General features: G+C 40.4%; 1 protein-coding gene across 1 annotated transcript; it reads right to left on the bottom strand.

Moving 5' to 3' along the window:
• Window positions 1-892: 892 nt before the first annotated feature.
• LOC115756390 (axial regulator YABBY 1-like) lies at window positions 893-4292 on the bottom strand. Its single transcript, XM_048276792.1, has 7 exons — window positions 4044-4292; window positions 3641-3799; window positions 3210-3330; window positions 2234-2282; window positions 1844-1919; window positions 1543-1620; window positions 893-1360 (listed from the first exon to the last, which is right to left on the bottom strand). Exons 1-7 carry the CDS (start codon window positions 4137-4139, stop codon window positions 1292-1294), a joined length of 648 nt encoding a protein of 215 aa, XP_048132749.1. The 5' UTR covers window positions 4140-4292; the 3' UTR covers window positions 893-1291.
• Between the last annotated feature and the right edge of the window lie 13129 nt (window positions 4293-17421).

Below are 17421 nucleotides of genomic sequence, written 5' to 3' on the forward strand. Positions count from 1 at the left end.
TAGCACTTTTTGGACAACTATCCCCGCACCATGGACATCAGATAGTGTGATCCATGGCAGGTAAAATGCACGTCAAATTGTCACAATTGATTCTCTATAGTTATCACGAGAGCAACCATTCCTCTTTATCGTGCTTTGCTAGTCACCATTCTCTGGGAGTTGAGTATCAAATTTCTCAATTGAATATATATGATGGAAAATGATGAAAAAAGAAAACTTAAAAGACAGTAGGACTTGATCTTCACTTGAACGACATAAAGTGAACTGGCATATCAACATACAGGTTATTTTAGAATTTTGATGGTACAACACAATCTAATATTAACCTAAGCCGAAACTCACGTCACTGAAACTTAATTTAGTCTCCTTTGAAAACCCTAATGCTATAGCAAACTAAATAGAACTTTGTACAATATTTGGCGTTAGTATCAGAATCGAGAAGAGATTACACGATTGCATTCGCTGTACCTAACACAAGCTTCAAAAAGAGTTGTAGAGTCTTGCTCTTGTATGAGCTTTTGGTTTTTGACCTCCAAAGTGAGCAATATAGTAGGAAAATAAGGTAAGAACTAGACGAAAACAAGGGAGGAACACCAAAATTTTCCAGAAGATCTTGTAGCTAAAGATTCTTTTTCTATTCTCCTCCCAAGCATTTGTTGTTCATAATTACCCCATCTGCTAATTCTCTTAGCTCTATTCCCAGAAATTAACTAGTAGTTTCTGATATACCGCTTAGATTACGATTATATTCACCCAAAAGTAAGGGGGAAATAAAGCTCCCTCAGATGGAAAAAGTAGCTTTTCCAAGACAAGCTCGCACAAGACGTAATGCATGCAGGGCAAAGCATCATGGAAGATGACATTGGAAGAAGAGAGAGAGAGAGCGGCATAGTTAAAGAAAGAGGTTCACAGTACAGATTAAGAAATGCGAACAAACCTCGACCCATCGAGGTTTCGGTTTCAAGAAGCTCCATGTTGTCCGAGCTTCAAGACCCCTCTCTCCCTCTCTCTCTCTAAAACTTAATCAATCCAACTAAAAAGCTTTCAAACACGCCACGAGTGCAACAGAAGCTGAGCAAGAGCCACAAAGTTAGAGCTTAGAGAAAGTCTCTCTTAGAAACACGACGCGTAGAACGATAAGAGACGAACTGGCAGCGACACTTTCATGCTGGGGAAATGAAAGGAAGAAGATGAGTGAACTGATGAACTTAGAGAGAGAGACACACACACACACACACAAGAACGCTCTTTCCTTTCCCTTTTTTTTTTCTTCGGGTTTCTTGGCCAATTACTAATAGGGGGAGACACCCACATTTGCAGGCGCGAAGAACCCATCCTTCATGAGCACGTCCTCTCCTTCCTACACAAAAATGACAGATTATCGTCATTAAAATCGCAGTACCAGAGCCATTTACTCTTGAAAAAACAAAGGGAAGATATGGACTTTTTAACTTTTTGTTTGTGGGGTACGATGAACTAGGGTTCTCTAAATTTGAACTCTCATGATATTCGAAAGGAGAGGCCTTGAAAGATGGAACGTACCTGTTGGCAAAAGTTAGGTTTCTTCACGGGCTCAGTATCAGGCATGAGTCCGAAATGGATGTGCGGGAAATGGGCCCACTGAAAGAAACCCAACGTCCGTACCCGTTAATCACAACTCTTGTCATGTTACGCAGGTCGATTCAAATATCGGAATATGCAGAAAGGAATTGAAATAAGATCTTGAATAATTCCCCAAGTGCTTTGAACATCAAGAAAAGATCAAATTTTAAAGGAGAAAATAAGGCTGCTCAAAAGTTTCTTTGTGATGAGAAAGATAGAGAGAGAAAGCAGAGAGACTCACGTTTTTAGCAGCAGCACTGAAGGCCTCTCTGTGGCTGATATCAGGATTCCCAGCTTTGATGCGTTGGATCTCGTCCCTGTGGAAGTTGATAGATACGTCAATGTCACCATGACTGTCTTCTTGATAGTCTCACATTCCTCAGGAGCTCACAAATTTGTGCAACTTCACTCCATTTTTATTAATAGCTAAACTCTATCCGACGAAAATGACAAGTGTCAAGCAGAAACTTGCTAGTGAAACTAAACCCTAGACATATCTTTAAAAAAAAAGATTACTTCCTTTTTCAGTTAAATCTTTGAAGTTTGAAAGGATCAGAGATTTGATTGTTTTTCACAAAAAAAAAATCCTGTAAGTAATGTAAAAAGAATGACTCGAAGGTTAATGACTTACTTGATGAAGCGGTTGTATGCAGATGGGACTCTCTGTCTCTTCTCAGGAGCTGAAACAATGGACAGACAGACACGAAGAACAGACAAAACACCCGTTACTCATAATTTCACTTCGCTGACTTTGTGCAAAGCTTTCTTATCTCTATCTTTCTCTGTCTTTATCTTCCCAACCCATCATCACCTCATCATGATCTTCTGGACAGGTCATTCTCATTTTCTTGTCCTCCCCTCTTCGCCCCCACCCATACAAAAAAAAAAAAAAAAACACCTCGAATTGAACGAAGATGTTCTGTCTTGCTCTAAGCAGATATGGTGCGCCAGTGCAGATGCAGCTACAGCCACTCCTAAAGAACCTAATAAATCCAGGGCTATCTGCATTTTAGGTTTGACAAATTTAGGGTTTGCAAAGAAACCGATCTTCTTCATTTTTTTCTCCGAAGGAAGCAAAACCAAATTCGTTACCAACAAAAAGAACAGATGTGGAACCTTTACTAGCTTTTGCGGTTCGGTGAGGGCGACGGCTAGGGCAAACAGCAAGGACGTCTCTATTTTAGGAGGCCACACTGCGGTCTCTAAAAGCAATGTAATGAAAGTGGAGAGGCAGATGCAATGTAATGAAAGTGGAGAGGCAGATCTTAAAGTGCCCTAACCAGTTTGCCCTGTAAAAACTGGAACTTGAGAGAGCCGAAAGAGAGAAAAACATGATACAAGCAGGAAAAACTCTAGAGGAATGTTCAAGGGTAAGCGTCAGAGCAATTGAATCCGACTTTTCTTGCGACTTTTTGCTCCTAATTTGGTTAAGAGCGAACTGCTCGCCGATAAGGCCCGTATAAAAAAAAATATGCAGGGATTATTTCTTGGACGGCAGGGACAATAGACAATTTACTTGCACAATCAAGAAAGAAGTAAAGAAACATGTGAGGCAAAGAAGGAACCAAAAAGATGTGAAATTAAAGCTAGAGCAGGCGGAATCTCACGTCTGTTCACGACCGGCGGCGGCTTCGGGATCTCTTCTATCCCTCCTCGTAGCTGCACCATTGGCTCGTCCGGGATCGTCGGATTTATCAGCATGTTGGGTGGCACGTTCCGGATTTCCTCCTACACATTCCCATAGATTAGAACCCCAAAACTAAACACAAAGGAAAAAAAATCAAGGAAAAGGAAGACAAGCCTATAAGCTGTCCAAAGTTCTCAATTGGGCTTCAGATAATTATTTGTCCAAAAGACAAGAAAACGGAACAGGGAAAAGGGAAAAACAGCCAATTATGCAACCATTATTGGAGGAACCCTAGCTGTCTTCTTCTTTCTTTCGTTTTTTTTCCGTTTGTGTTCATGATACGAAAAGAGCCCTAGGTTGATGAGTTTTCTCTATAGCATCAGGAAAGCATGAAACACAAATGTAATATACCAGAAGGTTTTGAGGGGCGAAGTAAGAATGGCCAAGGTGAAGCTGGTTCGCAGCGGCCGGAGGGAGGAGGAGGCCTCGCATGTTGACCGACAGGAGATTGGTGCAGTGACCACATCGGACCGTGACCGTCTTGAACAAGCTGCTACACGGAACGCTCACCTGCAACAAAGAACGTCGCAACCCCCAAGCCAAACACATTACAACAAGAAGAAGAACCACCCCATCACAGAGAGAGGAGGAAGAAGAAAACCAAGAGAAGACATAAGAAGAACATGAACAAGAACAAGAACAGGAGCAGCAGCTTAAATATTCAGAGCGCAAGAAAGAGAGACAGAATAATGCGAGGGGGAATCATTATTGGGGACAAAAAGTCAGGGAGAGAGAGAGAGAGAGAGAGAGAGACCGCAAGGACGGTGTCGCAAAAGTTGCAATGGACATAACAGAGCTGCTCGTTGGGGGAGAGGGGGTCCGGTGAAAAGGCGGCAGACGAGGAGGACATGATGTTTCGCTCTTTTGATTTGATGGGTTGATGGGATTGACCGATCAGTGCTGTGAAGTCGAAGGGTGATAGAGAGGGTGGGATTGATATTATATGAGAGACAGCTTGACTGCTTCGGATCTGAAAATCTCTCTCTCTCTCTCTCACTTTTGATTGTTCAGTTTCTGTAGCATGAAGAAGAAAAGAGGTGGCGAAGAGAGAGAGAGAGAGAGAGATGGGATAGATGGGAATTTTGATGCTAATATATTAGGAGATGTAACAGACTTGGAAAGTCACTTTCTTCTCTATCCATTTTCATCTTTAAAAAAAGTTATCCTTAGTACAATATAACAGTATTGTTATTATTTCTGACTTCACGATTTTTCAAGTAATAAGTGATTTATGCAAAACACGTCGTGATGGTGTGTGGATCTACGATCAGAAATAATCGACGGTCTTGTCAGACAGTTAGGGAAGCATTTTTCAAAAGAAAAATTTGTGCAGAAGAAGAAAGTAACAGCTTAGAAGAACATGTTACTGGATGCTAAAGAAACTAAGATTAATGTCCAAAAAGTAGTATATCGAATAAAGCGAAGCTCTTGTTGGATGCTTGAACATGCCCTGCATACCGAATTCAGGTTAACTACGTTAATTACTTTGTACACGCCCTTTTCGAACCCATATTGCAATTACTCTGCTCGAAATTGATGTAACATTTGCAAGCTTTTGGTTTTCCCTTAGAGTAGTTCTTCTATATGTAATTGGGGGGCATCATTCACTATGAGTTTGTAATCAAGAAAATGTTTGCTAAATTTATCGACGTTCTGAAGTGGTTAATCTTGCATTAAGTTAGGTGATTCTGCAACAGCCCAAATTTACGTCGATCCATCTATTCTTAGCTAAATTTTTCCCATCAACGAAATCAATTTTGACCACAAATGAACACACCCTCACACATTCTCTCATCTTATATTCTTCACTGCACTAGTAGCCCCAGGCTCGATCCCGGCACCACATCAAGCACCCCTGCCTCTAGGCTGCGCCTCAATTCTACGAATGAAGTTCGAGTGACGGAGTTCTCTCTTCCTCCTCCCCTCTTCTCTCTCTCTCTCTCTCTCTCTCTCTCTCTCTCTCTCTCTCTCTCTCTCTCTCTCTCTCTCTCTCTCTCTCTCAGAGTAGTGTAAATTAGGGTTTGAAGCGTTTTTGATGTGGTAAGGTGCATATAAGATAACCGGTGATATTTTCGAATGGAAGGCTAATGTAAAGTAGATGGTTAGGAACATGGTTAGGAACAAGTTTGGGAGGTCCTTTTTTTTCTTTTGTTCTGGTGATGGCTTAACTTAATTTTCCCAAACTCTAATTAATAACGCAAATCCTATTGAACGACGAGGGAGAACTACAAATGCAGAGCGATGCCCCGAATGCCGATTCGCGTTTGTACTTTCCCCAATCTGGATTAGATCTCCAAACCTAACAAGGTAAAATCCAAACATTCGTGGTCCTTCATAATGGCTAAACTAGGAGGCCCGGTGCTAGTTCCCGCCCCTCTCCGTCTGAAGACCTTTACTAGATGTTGGGCAAAAAATTTCTAAAATCTTACATACCTAAAAGAAATCAGTTAAAAAGCACAATAAAGTATATTCACTGAAAAAACAAAATCTGGAGCTCCCTGGCATTCGATTTTTATAGGGTTAGTTTGTTTTTTTCAGCTTTTTCTGCATCGGATCTCTGGTATACATTTCTGGACCACTTGTTGATCATTGACGAATCATGAAGGGTGGCCGCACTAGTGGGGGAGAAAGAGAGGGGGCACAGCTGCAACAAGCAGCTGAAGCTTGAATGGAAGAAAGCAAGAAACGAAGAAAATAGTATAAAAAAAAGATATATATAAAAAAAAAAATCAAATGTTAGGGTTTGGCATTCCCGAGAGATAGAGAGAAGTGGGGGGAAAGGGACGTGTGCATGGGAGTGATTTAACTCTCTCTCATTCACCTGTTGTTTTCACTAGTTATGAGGGTGGGGGCGATGCCCCCCACAACTCTCTCCTTCCTTCCTCCACTTCTTCTAGGGTTTCAATGTCCAAATTCCCACCATCAATGACTCCAAATCTTTGTCTATATCTCGACCGAAAAAACAAAAAAAATGATGTGTCGATGCCAAAACTGTGCTTTTGTTGTGCAGCTGAATCATCAATACCAGCGTACGAAAATTAGGAATTACTTAGAGAAATGATTACGGGACAGACTTTAATTCATTGGGAGATCAACAACATGTGCTAGGTCACAAAATATAAATAACAAATAATTAAAAATTATTATGAGGTCAAATCATTCAAAAATTTCATGATTCATAACGTGTTATTTTCACAGCCACACAAAGGCCATTATGCTAGCAAACTCTGGATCTGATAGATCTAATGTCATGGATGAAGACATCTGCTCTCCCTGTTTTAATTAATCTGTCTACATGTGTTTATTTAAGTCGTCGCCGTACCTAGTGTAAATCCCAACAAGATCCTAGCAAGAGAGAGAGAGAGAGAGATTGATGATGGAAGCGACAGCGAATGTGTCGTAATAGGATCGCCGGGGGTGGGGGCCCAGCTAGCAGTGGGTCAGATAGAGAGAGAGAGAGAGAGAGAGAGAGTAAAATGATAGCAAAATCCTGAGGTGATCCTCTTAATCTAATGTTCTACTTTTTTTACAGTTACCGTGAGAATGTTATGCAAACAAAATCCTACTTTTAAATAGGGGTTACACTGTTATATTCCCACCACTATTTAGAAAAAAAAAAAACACTCTACGGGGATAGTAAAATGATAGGCACCTAGCATCTGCACTACTTGGAATTAGCCTTGCGCCTTTATTTCTAGCTCTTCATTCCCAAATCAAAGTCAATAGCCCTTTTTTCTAAATTAAAAAAAAAAAAATTCATCTTTCGTCCTTGATATACGAGGATTCTATTACCTCGTTCAGCCGTTCAGCAATTGTTGGTAAGGACGGGAGACATCCTCCTACTCTTCTAGCCCTCTCGTTCTTCTTTTTACGTTCTTGCATTCTGTTCTGTAATTTTTTTTTTCACAACCGTCTCTAGGCATTTTTGATCTAATGGACCGACCAAAGAGGCCGAAGCCGTTTTGCAGGTTCTCGTTTGAGAGTGTCCTGGGGAAGGAACAACATGTCGAGGAATATTTCGTAGATTCAATCCCTTGCTATCTAACTTTGTACATTGTTCGAGTAAGCTTCGTAAGCCTATAGAATATCCCACCTTAAGAGCTTAGCAAGTACAGGTCACATCGGCATATGATATTGGTGTCGCATTTGATCCCACCATACAATTCAATAGCTCATCAAGTGCATAGGTGACTTATTCGCATTACTCGCCCTGGTTCTCTTCCATTTGTGAGATACCTTCTTCCCTGGGAGTCTAGGATTAGCATATCTCGACTTGATCCACTCACACGACGTAAAAACGTCTTGTAGTTAGGCGTATCCTAGTTGAGAATGCAAGATTCGCTCCTAGAAATTTAGTCGAGTCTTGATCGTGAGCCTAGAAGCGGGTTTAAAACGTTCACAATTGCTGTTGAATCTTGAGCCATGATCTACTTACGCCTCGAACAGGAAAAAGTAAAAAAAAAAAAATTTACTTTGGCATGTCCTTCACCGGTCGGATCTTCATCAACATGAGACGATTAGCGACTCCTCGTTCAGTCTAGTTTAGAAAGTAAGAGCATTAATCATTTCGACACATACCTTTTTGTGCGCAATAATCCTTTAGCTAATAACTGTTTGGCTCAGTTGCAGAATATTTAGTTGCCAATCACGCATGCATTGTCTGCACTTTTCACTTAGCAATCAACGACACAAACAAAGCTTCGATAAACTCGAATCCGATCACCTCGTATCGGATGAGCTCCGAAAGCTGTCTTAGTTAAAAACTTTCGGACAGGCCTTAGCAAAACAATGCAGAAAAGAACATAGATACTGAGGAAAGGGGCCTTTTTCGGAAGCTGACCGCACTCAATTGGACACAAAACCATCTCTTTTGGTGACAAACACAACATTTTGCAAGCGAAAAGTCCCTTGCAGAGCATGGCTGGCGCTCTGCCTCATGTTCAATAAAGAGGATCTCGCCATCTATTATTACCACCATAATGACCATATAATGCCAATTTGCACTTATCGATTTGACCACTCAACTCTCTCTCTCTCTCTCTCTCTCTCTCTTCAAGCGAAGAACACAGACAGCATACACAAACAAACATATGTGCAGAGATCCGTAGTTGTCAGCGACGACAGAAGCCAGAGGCGATCCTCTTAACCTGCTTGAACACGGCCTGGCGTGGGATCGGTGTTGGCTTTTCATAACTAGGGTTAGCTAAATCAGCGCGTAGCCCCCTCGCGCCTACACGGCCCCTCTCCTCTCCCTTTTCTTCTTTGCTTTCTTCCTCCTTTCTGGTTCTGCAAAAAGTTAAAAACCCTAAAAGCTTTGCTCGAACCCTAAAGGCAGTTTGTCAGCTGCCTTCCGTTCCCCGCTGTCCTCCCTCCTCCCAGCGTTTCTTTCTGAACGACTCGGAAGTCCTCTTCTCGCGAAAAGCTAGGGTTTTCGCTTTCAATAATTGCCGCTACGCTAATGGTTTAAAGGTGTTCGGGATCATGTAGTGATGAATGAGGTGGGGCCCCCCCCCTGCTGCTGCCGCATGCAAGCTTCATTTGCTTCCGGGTTTGCGCTTTGGGTGGCAATAAATTTTGGGCGCACGGGAGTGTCCTTTTCGTTTTCTTTTTGTTTTTGTGGGGGGGGGCCAAAGTTGTTCCTCGTTTCTTTAATTCGACATGTACAAGATTCGCTTCGACATGTGGGGCTTCCTGAAAAAAAAAATTTTTCGATATTTGGCTGAAATCTAAAAACGAACTCAGAAATATTTTCCACCACTTGTTAAAGGAAAATCAATTGCTACTATACATGCTTTTTAATAATATATTTTTGTTTTTACTGTATTTTTTTTAAATTAATTTTGATCATTTTATTTTATGTTTTTTTTCCTTTTTTTGCTTTTTCCTTTCATGTTTTGCTAGCGACCAATGACCGGCTCGATGAGGCTTGAGCGCACCAGATTCCAACGACCAATCTTAGCCAACCTAAGGCGAGGCCAAGCTCGAGGCCGTCGAGACGTGGCCAGCAACCGGCCTTTGAAGAAGGGAAAATTAAAAATTAAAAAGGAAAAAGAAAAAGAAAAGCATCAAAAACTAAAAAAATTCAAATTTTGACAAAAATAAATAAAAATTGAAAATAAATTTAAAAAATTTATTAAAAAGAAAAAAAGATGTGAAAGAGAAGAGGAAGGAAAGATGAGGAAAATATAGTCCCCACTTTTGAAGGAGTTTTTTCATGAATGGAAAATGTTATCCTTGACTAGCTTATTTTTAGCGAACTAAATGTTAGAAAATCCGAAAAAAAAAATTCTGAAAGTTTTTTTTTTCGTGAAACAAACAGAGTTTTTAAAGTCTAGAAGAATTCTTCAAGAGAAACGGTTTCTCAAACTTAATTGATGTAATCTGTTAGAATGTTCAGCCCAAAAACTTATACTATTAGGTGAAAAAAGATGATGTGCTTATAAAACGCATATAAATTCAGTAATCAAACTATTAGGAGGAGTTTCACCAAAAAAAAAAAAAAAACTATTAGGAGGAGTATACCTTAACATGATCAATCTTATCACCACTTACCATGCCACTGTTTAGGAAATGAGATCTCGACGATGATTGGATATAGATAGAAAGAAAACCGTCCCAAAATCGATATAAAGCTTTAAATCATCCCAATAGTATAATGGAACAAGTACATTGTTAACACATGCACTTAGGGCACCATTTAGTTAATTATAAGAAGCAATAGCAATTTTAAAGATACTTTTGAAAATAAGATAAGTACATATTCAAAGCAAAGATATTTACTTTGAACGCCCAATTTTACATTTACAAAGCTCATCTATAAAGATTGAATAAGTGCACGAGAGGCATTGTTTTACCTTTTTGCATGCGACAAACCATACATCAATTCAACCATTTTATAGAATATGACGGATCCACCCATCCAACCGATCAAACTAAGCCTTTTCCTTGTCAAACCTCAACATATTTCTTTATTATGCTGATTGTTATGGATGCATTTACCACAAATTAATTCAAAGAACCTCATAACATAACACCCCTCTTTCCATATCCCCACAACCATCGCACCATGCCATGCTCGATGTTGCTTCATGCCACCACCATACCGATCACCCCGTGTCGCCGCCCAGTCGAGATCTCTCCACCGCCCTCTTTGTGCTCGAAGGAAGGGGAATCGCCTGCGGAATGGCGGCCCTGTTCTCGGGCAACGCTGGATTTGGAGCCGCTTGAGGCTGGGGACCTCACATTTGGGGTCATAGCATCTCTTGTTGATAGATTTGGTCACACAGGCGCACCCGCCAACCTAGAAGGAAGAAGAAAGAAGAGGGGTGGGGGGGCGCGGGGGCGGAGAGAGACCTCACATTTGGGTGAGTTTGCGTATGCATATGCTAATTAACTCTTGGAGCCTCGGAAAACTTGGCATGTCACCTGGCTTGTGATCAACTCTAGTGTCACTTTCATTTCTGTGTTTTGCTTCTATTCATTTCTTATGGGTAAATTATTAAAAAAAAATTATAAACTTGTTGCAATTGTATCAATTCGGTCTTAACGGCCACCGTTCACCGGGTTTCACCCGCCGGCTCCCAAGGATCTTCTTTGGTGGATCCCTCTAGTTCTTGTAACTTTTTTTTTTAGCTAATTTAATTCTAAACCTTTTGCATTTGTACCAATTCAAACCATTTAGTTGGCCGGCGATGATGTGGCACTGTCGATGTTGAAGTAAAGTTTTTTTTTTTTTCCAAATCTGACTTTTAGTATCAAGTTTATTTAAATTAAATTCACAAAAAGGTAAAAAAATTTAAAAAAGGAGAGAAACAGGTGGGGAGGGCTGCAAGCCCTCGCCGTCGCCGCCTCACCATCGCTGGAATATATATACATATATTTGTATGTAGATATCCTTAAACTTTTCATTCTTTTAATTTAATCTAAATAAATTGATATTGAAAATCGGATTTGGACCAAAAAAGTCTTTATCAAGACCGGCATCGCCACGCTAGGGTTGGCCTACCGAATATACTGAATTGGCGTAAATGCAAAAGGTTTATGATTAAATTAGAAAAAAAAAAAAGATTAAGGTTTGAATTGACACAATTGCAATAACTTTATGACTTTTTTGGTAATTCTCTCCATTTCTTATGGTATTCAAAACTTGGAATAATACACTATCGGGATTAGAAATCATTTTATAGATAGGTTTCATTATGCATACACATTTATGAGTAATATCTTAAAAGATTAATATGTATTGACATTTGATAGGAGAACAAACAATAAGCACGACAAATCAAAACAAGCACGTCTAGGGATTTTCCTTTGTAGCCAAACGATATAAATATTTGCTCCGTAATGTTCTAATAAAATTCCATATTTTGTAACTTGGAGTTCCGAGAAATAATAGATGCTTTGCTTGTTCTTGAGGAAATTTGTCCAAAAAGCCCTACACCTATTATGCGGCTGCCAATTTAGTTCTAAATTCTTTGACTTAGCCAATGTAGTCCTAAACCTTTTGACCATTTTCCAATGTAGTCCATTTGTTCAATTTAAGCCTGAAATCACTAACATTGACCATATTATTTGAAACGAAATTGTTTTACAGTTTTTCTTTCATTTTTTTGAATTTTATTTTATTTTTTTCCCTTATTTTTTTCCTTTTTTCTTTTATTTTTTTCCCTATTCTTTGCTTCTCTATAATTCATGTTCTTCCCTCCACAAATCGCCAGGGCATCGGCAGTAGCCGGCGAAGGTCACCAACAACAATCATGGGTCAAGACCCTCGCCTAGTCTAGGCGAGGGTCGTGGCCCTTGCCCAACGACGCCCATGCCGGGTCTAGGCGAGGGCTTGCAAGTATTGGGCAAAAAAAAATCATAGAAGTTGTAAAGTGAAAACGTCTTGATAAATGTTACTTCCCAACTTAGCTTTTCAAGATGATAGATGTGTTTGTTTTGCTAAAAACTTCATGATGAAGGATTACGCATTATGAAAAATCGTTTTCAAGGAAAACGGACGATTTTCATTTGTTTGCCGATATGCTACTAAAAACCAAATAAAACTCTATCTTAGGATAAAAGGTGAAGAAATTACTGAGCGTTTGTGGTAAAAGACTTGTCATGCTTGAGAAAATGATTTTCTATATTTAGAATCAAGAATTCATTTTTTAAATTTTAATTATGAGTGTTTTCTAAATGTGTTTTCATTGATTAACCATTTTCAACAAACCAAACACGTGAAATTCCGGAAAACTAATTCGTGAAAAGCTCATTAATGAAGCAAATGCAACCTACATTGGCCTAATTAAAGGTGTGTTTGTTTGAATAGAAGATTCTTTTGCGAATCGGTTTCCGAACTTTCACGTGTTTGGATTGCTAAAAATGATTAGTAAATAGAAAGAAAGATATCGTTCAAAGAAAATATGCATGATTAAAGCCGAGGGAAAATGATCTAGTTAAAATTATCGATTTTCCCAGCCATTTGAATTTTTGCCCGGGTACTCAGAATTATTGACTTTTTCAAATAGGGTGAATCACATCATGAATTCTTGAACTTTCACCCGATGTTCAAATGTCCTCCTTAGGCATTTCTGGATTCAACTAAGCCTCCACAGTATCATCGTTTGTGAGGTTCGCCTTGGCAATGGCAGTGTGTTCGCATTGCAAGGCCGATACACTGCAACAGATAAGAGAAACGATGACAAGCACGCAAAAGGAAATTAGGAAATGCAACATGCTCGAAACGCAACAACGCTTCTCCAATATTAAACATTGGAATCACCGAAATCACCGACGTGTAAACTTAACTAAAAAAGAAAGGGCTATGTAGGCCATTGTTTAATGGGTGTTAAACACGGGAATCACCGACGTGTAAACTTACTTAAAAAAACACAAATGAAGGAAAAATCATGTGAATTTCTAACGTATCAATTAAAATCAAATGAATAATCTTTTTGAAGAGTTATGTTCAATAATCTCTTTCCCAATTTCAAAACCATCTACCTGTTGGGACTCGCCTCAAGTCACATAAGTCCTCTCTTTATCCGATACGCAATTGGGTGTAACATCGTCTCTACTCATTTCCATTCGTGATTCCAAATCCACAATCAGGGTATTAACAGATGCATCCACTTTCTCGAACCATATGAAGAGAAATGAACCGATGGGATCGAGATAGGATACGAAGAGTGCATTAACATTGCAATATAGAAAGGCGGTCATTACCGCCCATAATCTTGAACGGCATGATACATTAGGGCCAAGGTTTCTATGCTAAAACCTACGCCACATAACAAAAGGCTTCTTGTTAAGTAGCTGAGAGATGGATTAAAGTACAGCAAAACCTGCACCTGGTTAAAAGTTGAATCATGATGCATGGTAGGTGACACAAAAGAATGTCTTGATCTCAACGAAAAGATCATCATGATAATCAACCCCGCTCTCTCTCTCTACTGAAAGGTCCTACACGGTAAAATCCAATGGATAAAAGCCATGGTCTAAACAGTGTAGGAGGGACTGTCAGGCAACGTGTTAGGGAGGTTGGAAATCCAATAAAGATGGCATTAATTGGAGCTGCCATTGCCATGCCATTGCTTTCTTTTGGCATGTATCGATGAGAGAGAGAGAGAGGTGTGATTTGTGAAGGTGAAGCAGAGAAAGCAAGGACTTTTGCTCAGTTGTGAAGCTGAGGCTGAGAGAGCTGCCATTGCCATGCCTTCGTGTTTTGGCATGTATCGATGAGTTGTGTTTTCGTAGCCCATACTGTGCAAAATGTCCTACTTTCCCAGCTTCTGCTTCTGCTTCACCTTCACCTTCAAAGCTCTCTCTCTCTCTCTGGGTGGGAAGGGAAGGGAAGGGAAGGGAACGTACGAGAGAGTTGAGAAAGCGAGTGTATCGAGGCCAAGCCATAAAAAGACGGTCTGCTTTCTCAGAAAGTTGCTGTCCTCTCTAGGCATCTAACTCCCCAACACTTGAAATTGTCAACATTCAATGCCTGTTTCCTTCTTCACTTTCAGCCACGTGTCCCTTTTCTTCTTTAAGCCTAATTTCCATCCAGCCTTCCAATTTCATCCTCCGGTTTCTTCCTGCTCTAGCTCACTCGACTTGTGTGATCTCAATCTTTTGTCACATGAAGATACTATAAACTGCTCGATATTCCTCTTCGAGGAAAGAAGAAGCTTCTTCAAAGCTTTCGCCCAACAAGAGTTACGGCGCGGTGAGGCGGGCGAGCCGACTCCTTACGCTCGTTCACTCTCCGATTTCACCTGATTATGAGCAAGAACGGAGCGACCTCGTTGAAGTTATCTCATGGCATTTACTTATCATGAATTGAGCGTCGGCTTTTGGTTTCTTGCGCTCCGAGAGGTCTTACAAAACCCAGCCGACCTGTGCGGGTCCGGCGTATCATGAACCAAGCGTTGGCTTTCGATTTCTTTGAATTGGAGAGTTTTTATTTTTTAGTTTAAATTTTATATTTTTATAAGTAAAAAAAAAGAAATTTTATTTTTTTGGTCTGAAGACAAAAAAAAAAAAAAACTGTTCATGGCCGCCCACCGTGCCGCCAGTCAAGTCGGCACTTGCTGTGCCACCAATCGCCGGAGGAAAATGAAAGAAATAAGAAAAGCAAAATAAATTAAAATATAATTTTTAAAAAGTATAAACTAATGAAGTTGAGCCTTTGAGGCCCATTTATAACTTGTGGAAGGTGCAGGCCACACCTATCGGTCGAAAATGGGTTCTATGTGTGATCTATTTTTGACTATCAGATTTAGCTTCAACTTATTTGAATTCATTTTTAGTGGGACCTCTAAAATCTAACAACCCACAAAAAAAACCCATTATATAAAATATGAGTCAGAAATGGATCATGAACCCGTATTAATAGCTCTACTGAGGCCCATGAGTTAAATGAGCTCAAATCTTTTCTCTCTTATTTCACGGAAAACGAAAATTAATTTCGTTCATTCATTTGAGATGGTATCGGCGGTCACTTTTAGATAAAAATTCTTCAATCATTTATTTTCGGCAAAACAAATCCACCCTGAATGTTGATGGCTCAAGATTAGAACCAAGCGGGATTGGTTTTAGCTAATGGGTGATTGAGGAAAAGTCAGTGGATGATTACATTTTCTATATGGTCTTCTTTTCTCTTCCTTCTCTGGCATTATTGGTCCAGAAGATGCTTGCTTGCTTGCCTGCGAGGTGAAACTACTTCATCCGCAATTAAAAGTAAAGCGAATTTCAATTCTAGCTCCTTACAGGCGGAAAGTTTTCGTTTGGTGGGGTTTCGACTCCCCAGGCAGGCATAATTGATCGGGACATGGGAAGATTCTCAGCTCGGGAGCCACAGCAAAGGTCGCCTATTTATATATCAACTGCGTACAAGCTGCTCTGTATTAAATTATTTACACAAGTTAAAAGTCTAGATCAATAGGGTTCATAAGATCCGTAGGATGTTTCACCGGCCTCCGGGTTCTCGAGCCTCGGTGTTCGTGTCCGGGGTTATAAAAAGAAAAGTAGGGTTTCAAACTTAGTGGAATGAATGGTGTCCATATACAATAAGTTGGGCGTGACTGGAGTTATTCCTTGTTTCGATTATGGCTTGCGGTTCTCATAAAGCGCAGCACTTGAAAGTTGGGTCTACTGAAATTATTATTTCGTGTCGCACAAAATAATGAAATCGATAAGGAGAAGCTATAGACTAGGAAGAGTTGCTAACTTTTGTAGGGTCGGCTGTTGACCAACTTTTGAAACCCGGTTCTATCACCAACCACCCCACAAAAAAAAAAAGCCCAAATCAGACTAGAGGGCAAAAGTCCCTCGGACAGCAGCTAAGTTCAGTCTCGACGAAGCTGAAAATGAGATCTCATCTTCCTCAAGTTCCTGCTCTCTTCCACATGGAAAACGAAGGAGGGGTTGGTTTCTGAGAGAGACTTTGTCTGATTTTAAGTCACGAGATCGGTAGCGATAGGGTCGATAACATGACCCGAATGCTATGTTATGTGGGACGGTTTCGGGTGGGTGGTTTGTATGCACACTATGCATGAACACAAATGGAAGAGATGGGCATTTTGGAATGGCCTCTGCAAAATCAGTCATCACCCACAAGGCCGACGGGACGGATATGGTTAGATCGGACAACGTCGAATCGGAGAACCGTGCCTACTTTGACAAGTAATACGGGCATCCTTGCCTGTTGAAATTAACATCTCTGGCAGAGAATGAAAGAGTACATCATTTAATGCCGGTTTGTTAGGTTGCAACGATGTAGGCAGGCGGAAAAACTTGAAGAGGACGGTTGGGAATCCAGCTGCAGTTTCTCTTCGATTTCGGGGATAACCCTTTCGTGGGTCCTCACCAATCCGTAGTGTCCATTGTTAGTATGGTGTAAGTAGAGACCGCAAAATCCAGAATGCAAGCAGGTTCTTGGATATAAAGTTGGGTCAGAGGGTCAAAATCGGGGGAACTCACAATAGGTAAAAGTCATTCCTTTGAGGGTTCTTGTAAGCAAGCACCACAAGACAGATAATCGGAAGAACTAAGCGAGCACGAGGTTTCGGTCTAATCCTACTTCAGAAAACACCATATCAGGCAGCTCGTCACCAAGGACAATGCCGAAGTGAAAGATAAAAGGGAACTCAAAATTGATTGGTTTGGAAACACACATTTCCCATCACTTCTAAGAACGCTTTCCATCCGTTCCTGCATTTCAGCCGTCGGGAGCTGCTCAATATGCTGGTATTAAGGAAGCCGACAATGGGTGAGTTTTTGAACTGTTATGACCGCAGTGTTGCGAGATTAGCTTTTAGTTTCCTGATCTAGACAACGACTGTAGTGTAGTCAGTCTCTTGTTTTCGTTTGCTAATCTTTGGTGAATGAAACATCCCTTCAAATTTTGTGATTTAAGAGCTTTGATTCTCTAGTTTGCTAGACGGAGCAAGGAGATCCAGCCATGCCTCACCAATTTCCACAAGTTCATTTTTCCTTCTCTTTTTGTTACACATGTAGAAGAATACATGTATTGTTATATAACCAGTCATGCTTCTCTGTCTGGTTAATGGTTGGATAATGCAACCTGTTTTCCTCAACCAGCCTAAGAAATAGAGGACCAGAAAAACTTTCTCAAGTACAGAAACAGCACAAAGGCA

The sequence above is a fragment of the Rhodamnia argentea genome, chromosome 3 (assembly GCF_020921035.1).
Source record: "Rhodamnia argentea isolate NSW1041297 chromosome 3, ASM2092103v1, whole genome shotgun sequence".
Lineage (NCBI taxonomy): Eukaryota > Viridiplantae > Streptophyta > Magnoliopsida > Myrtales > Myrtaceae > Rhodamnia > Rhodamnia argentea.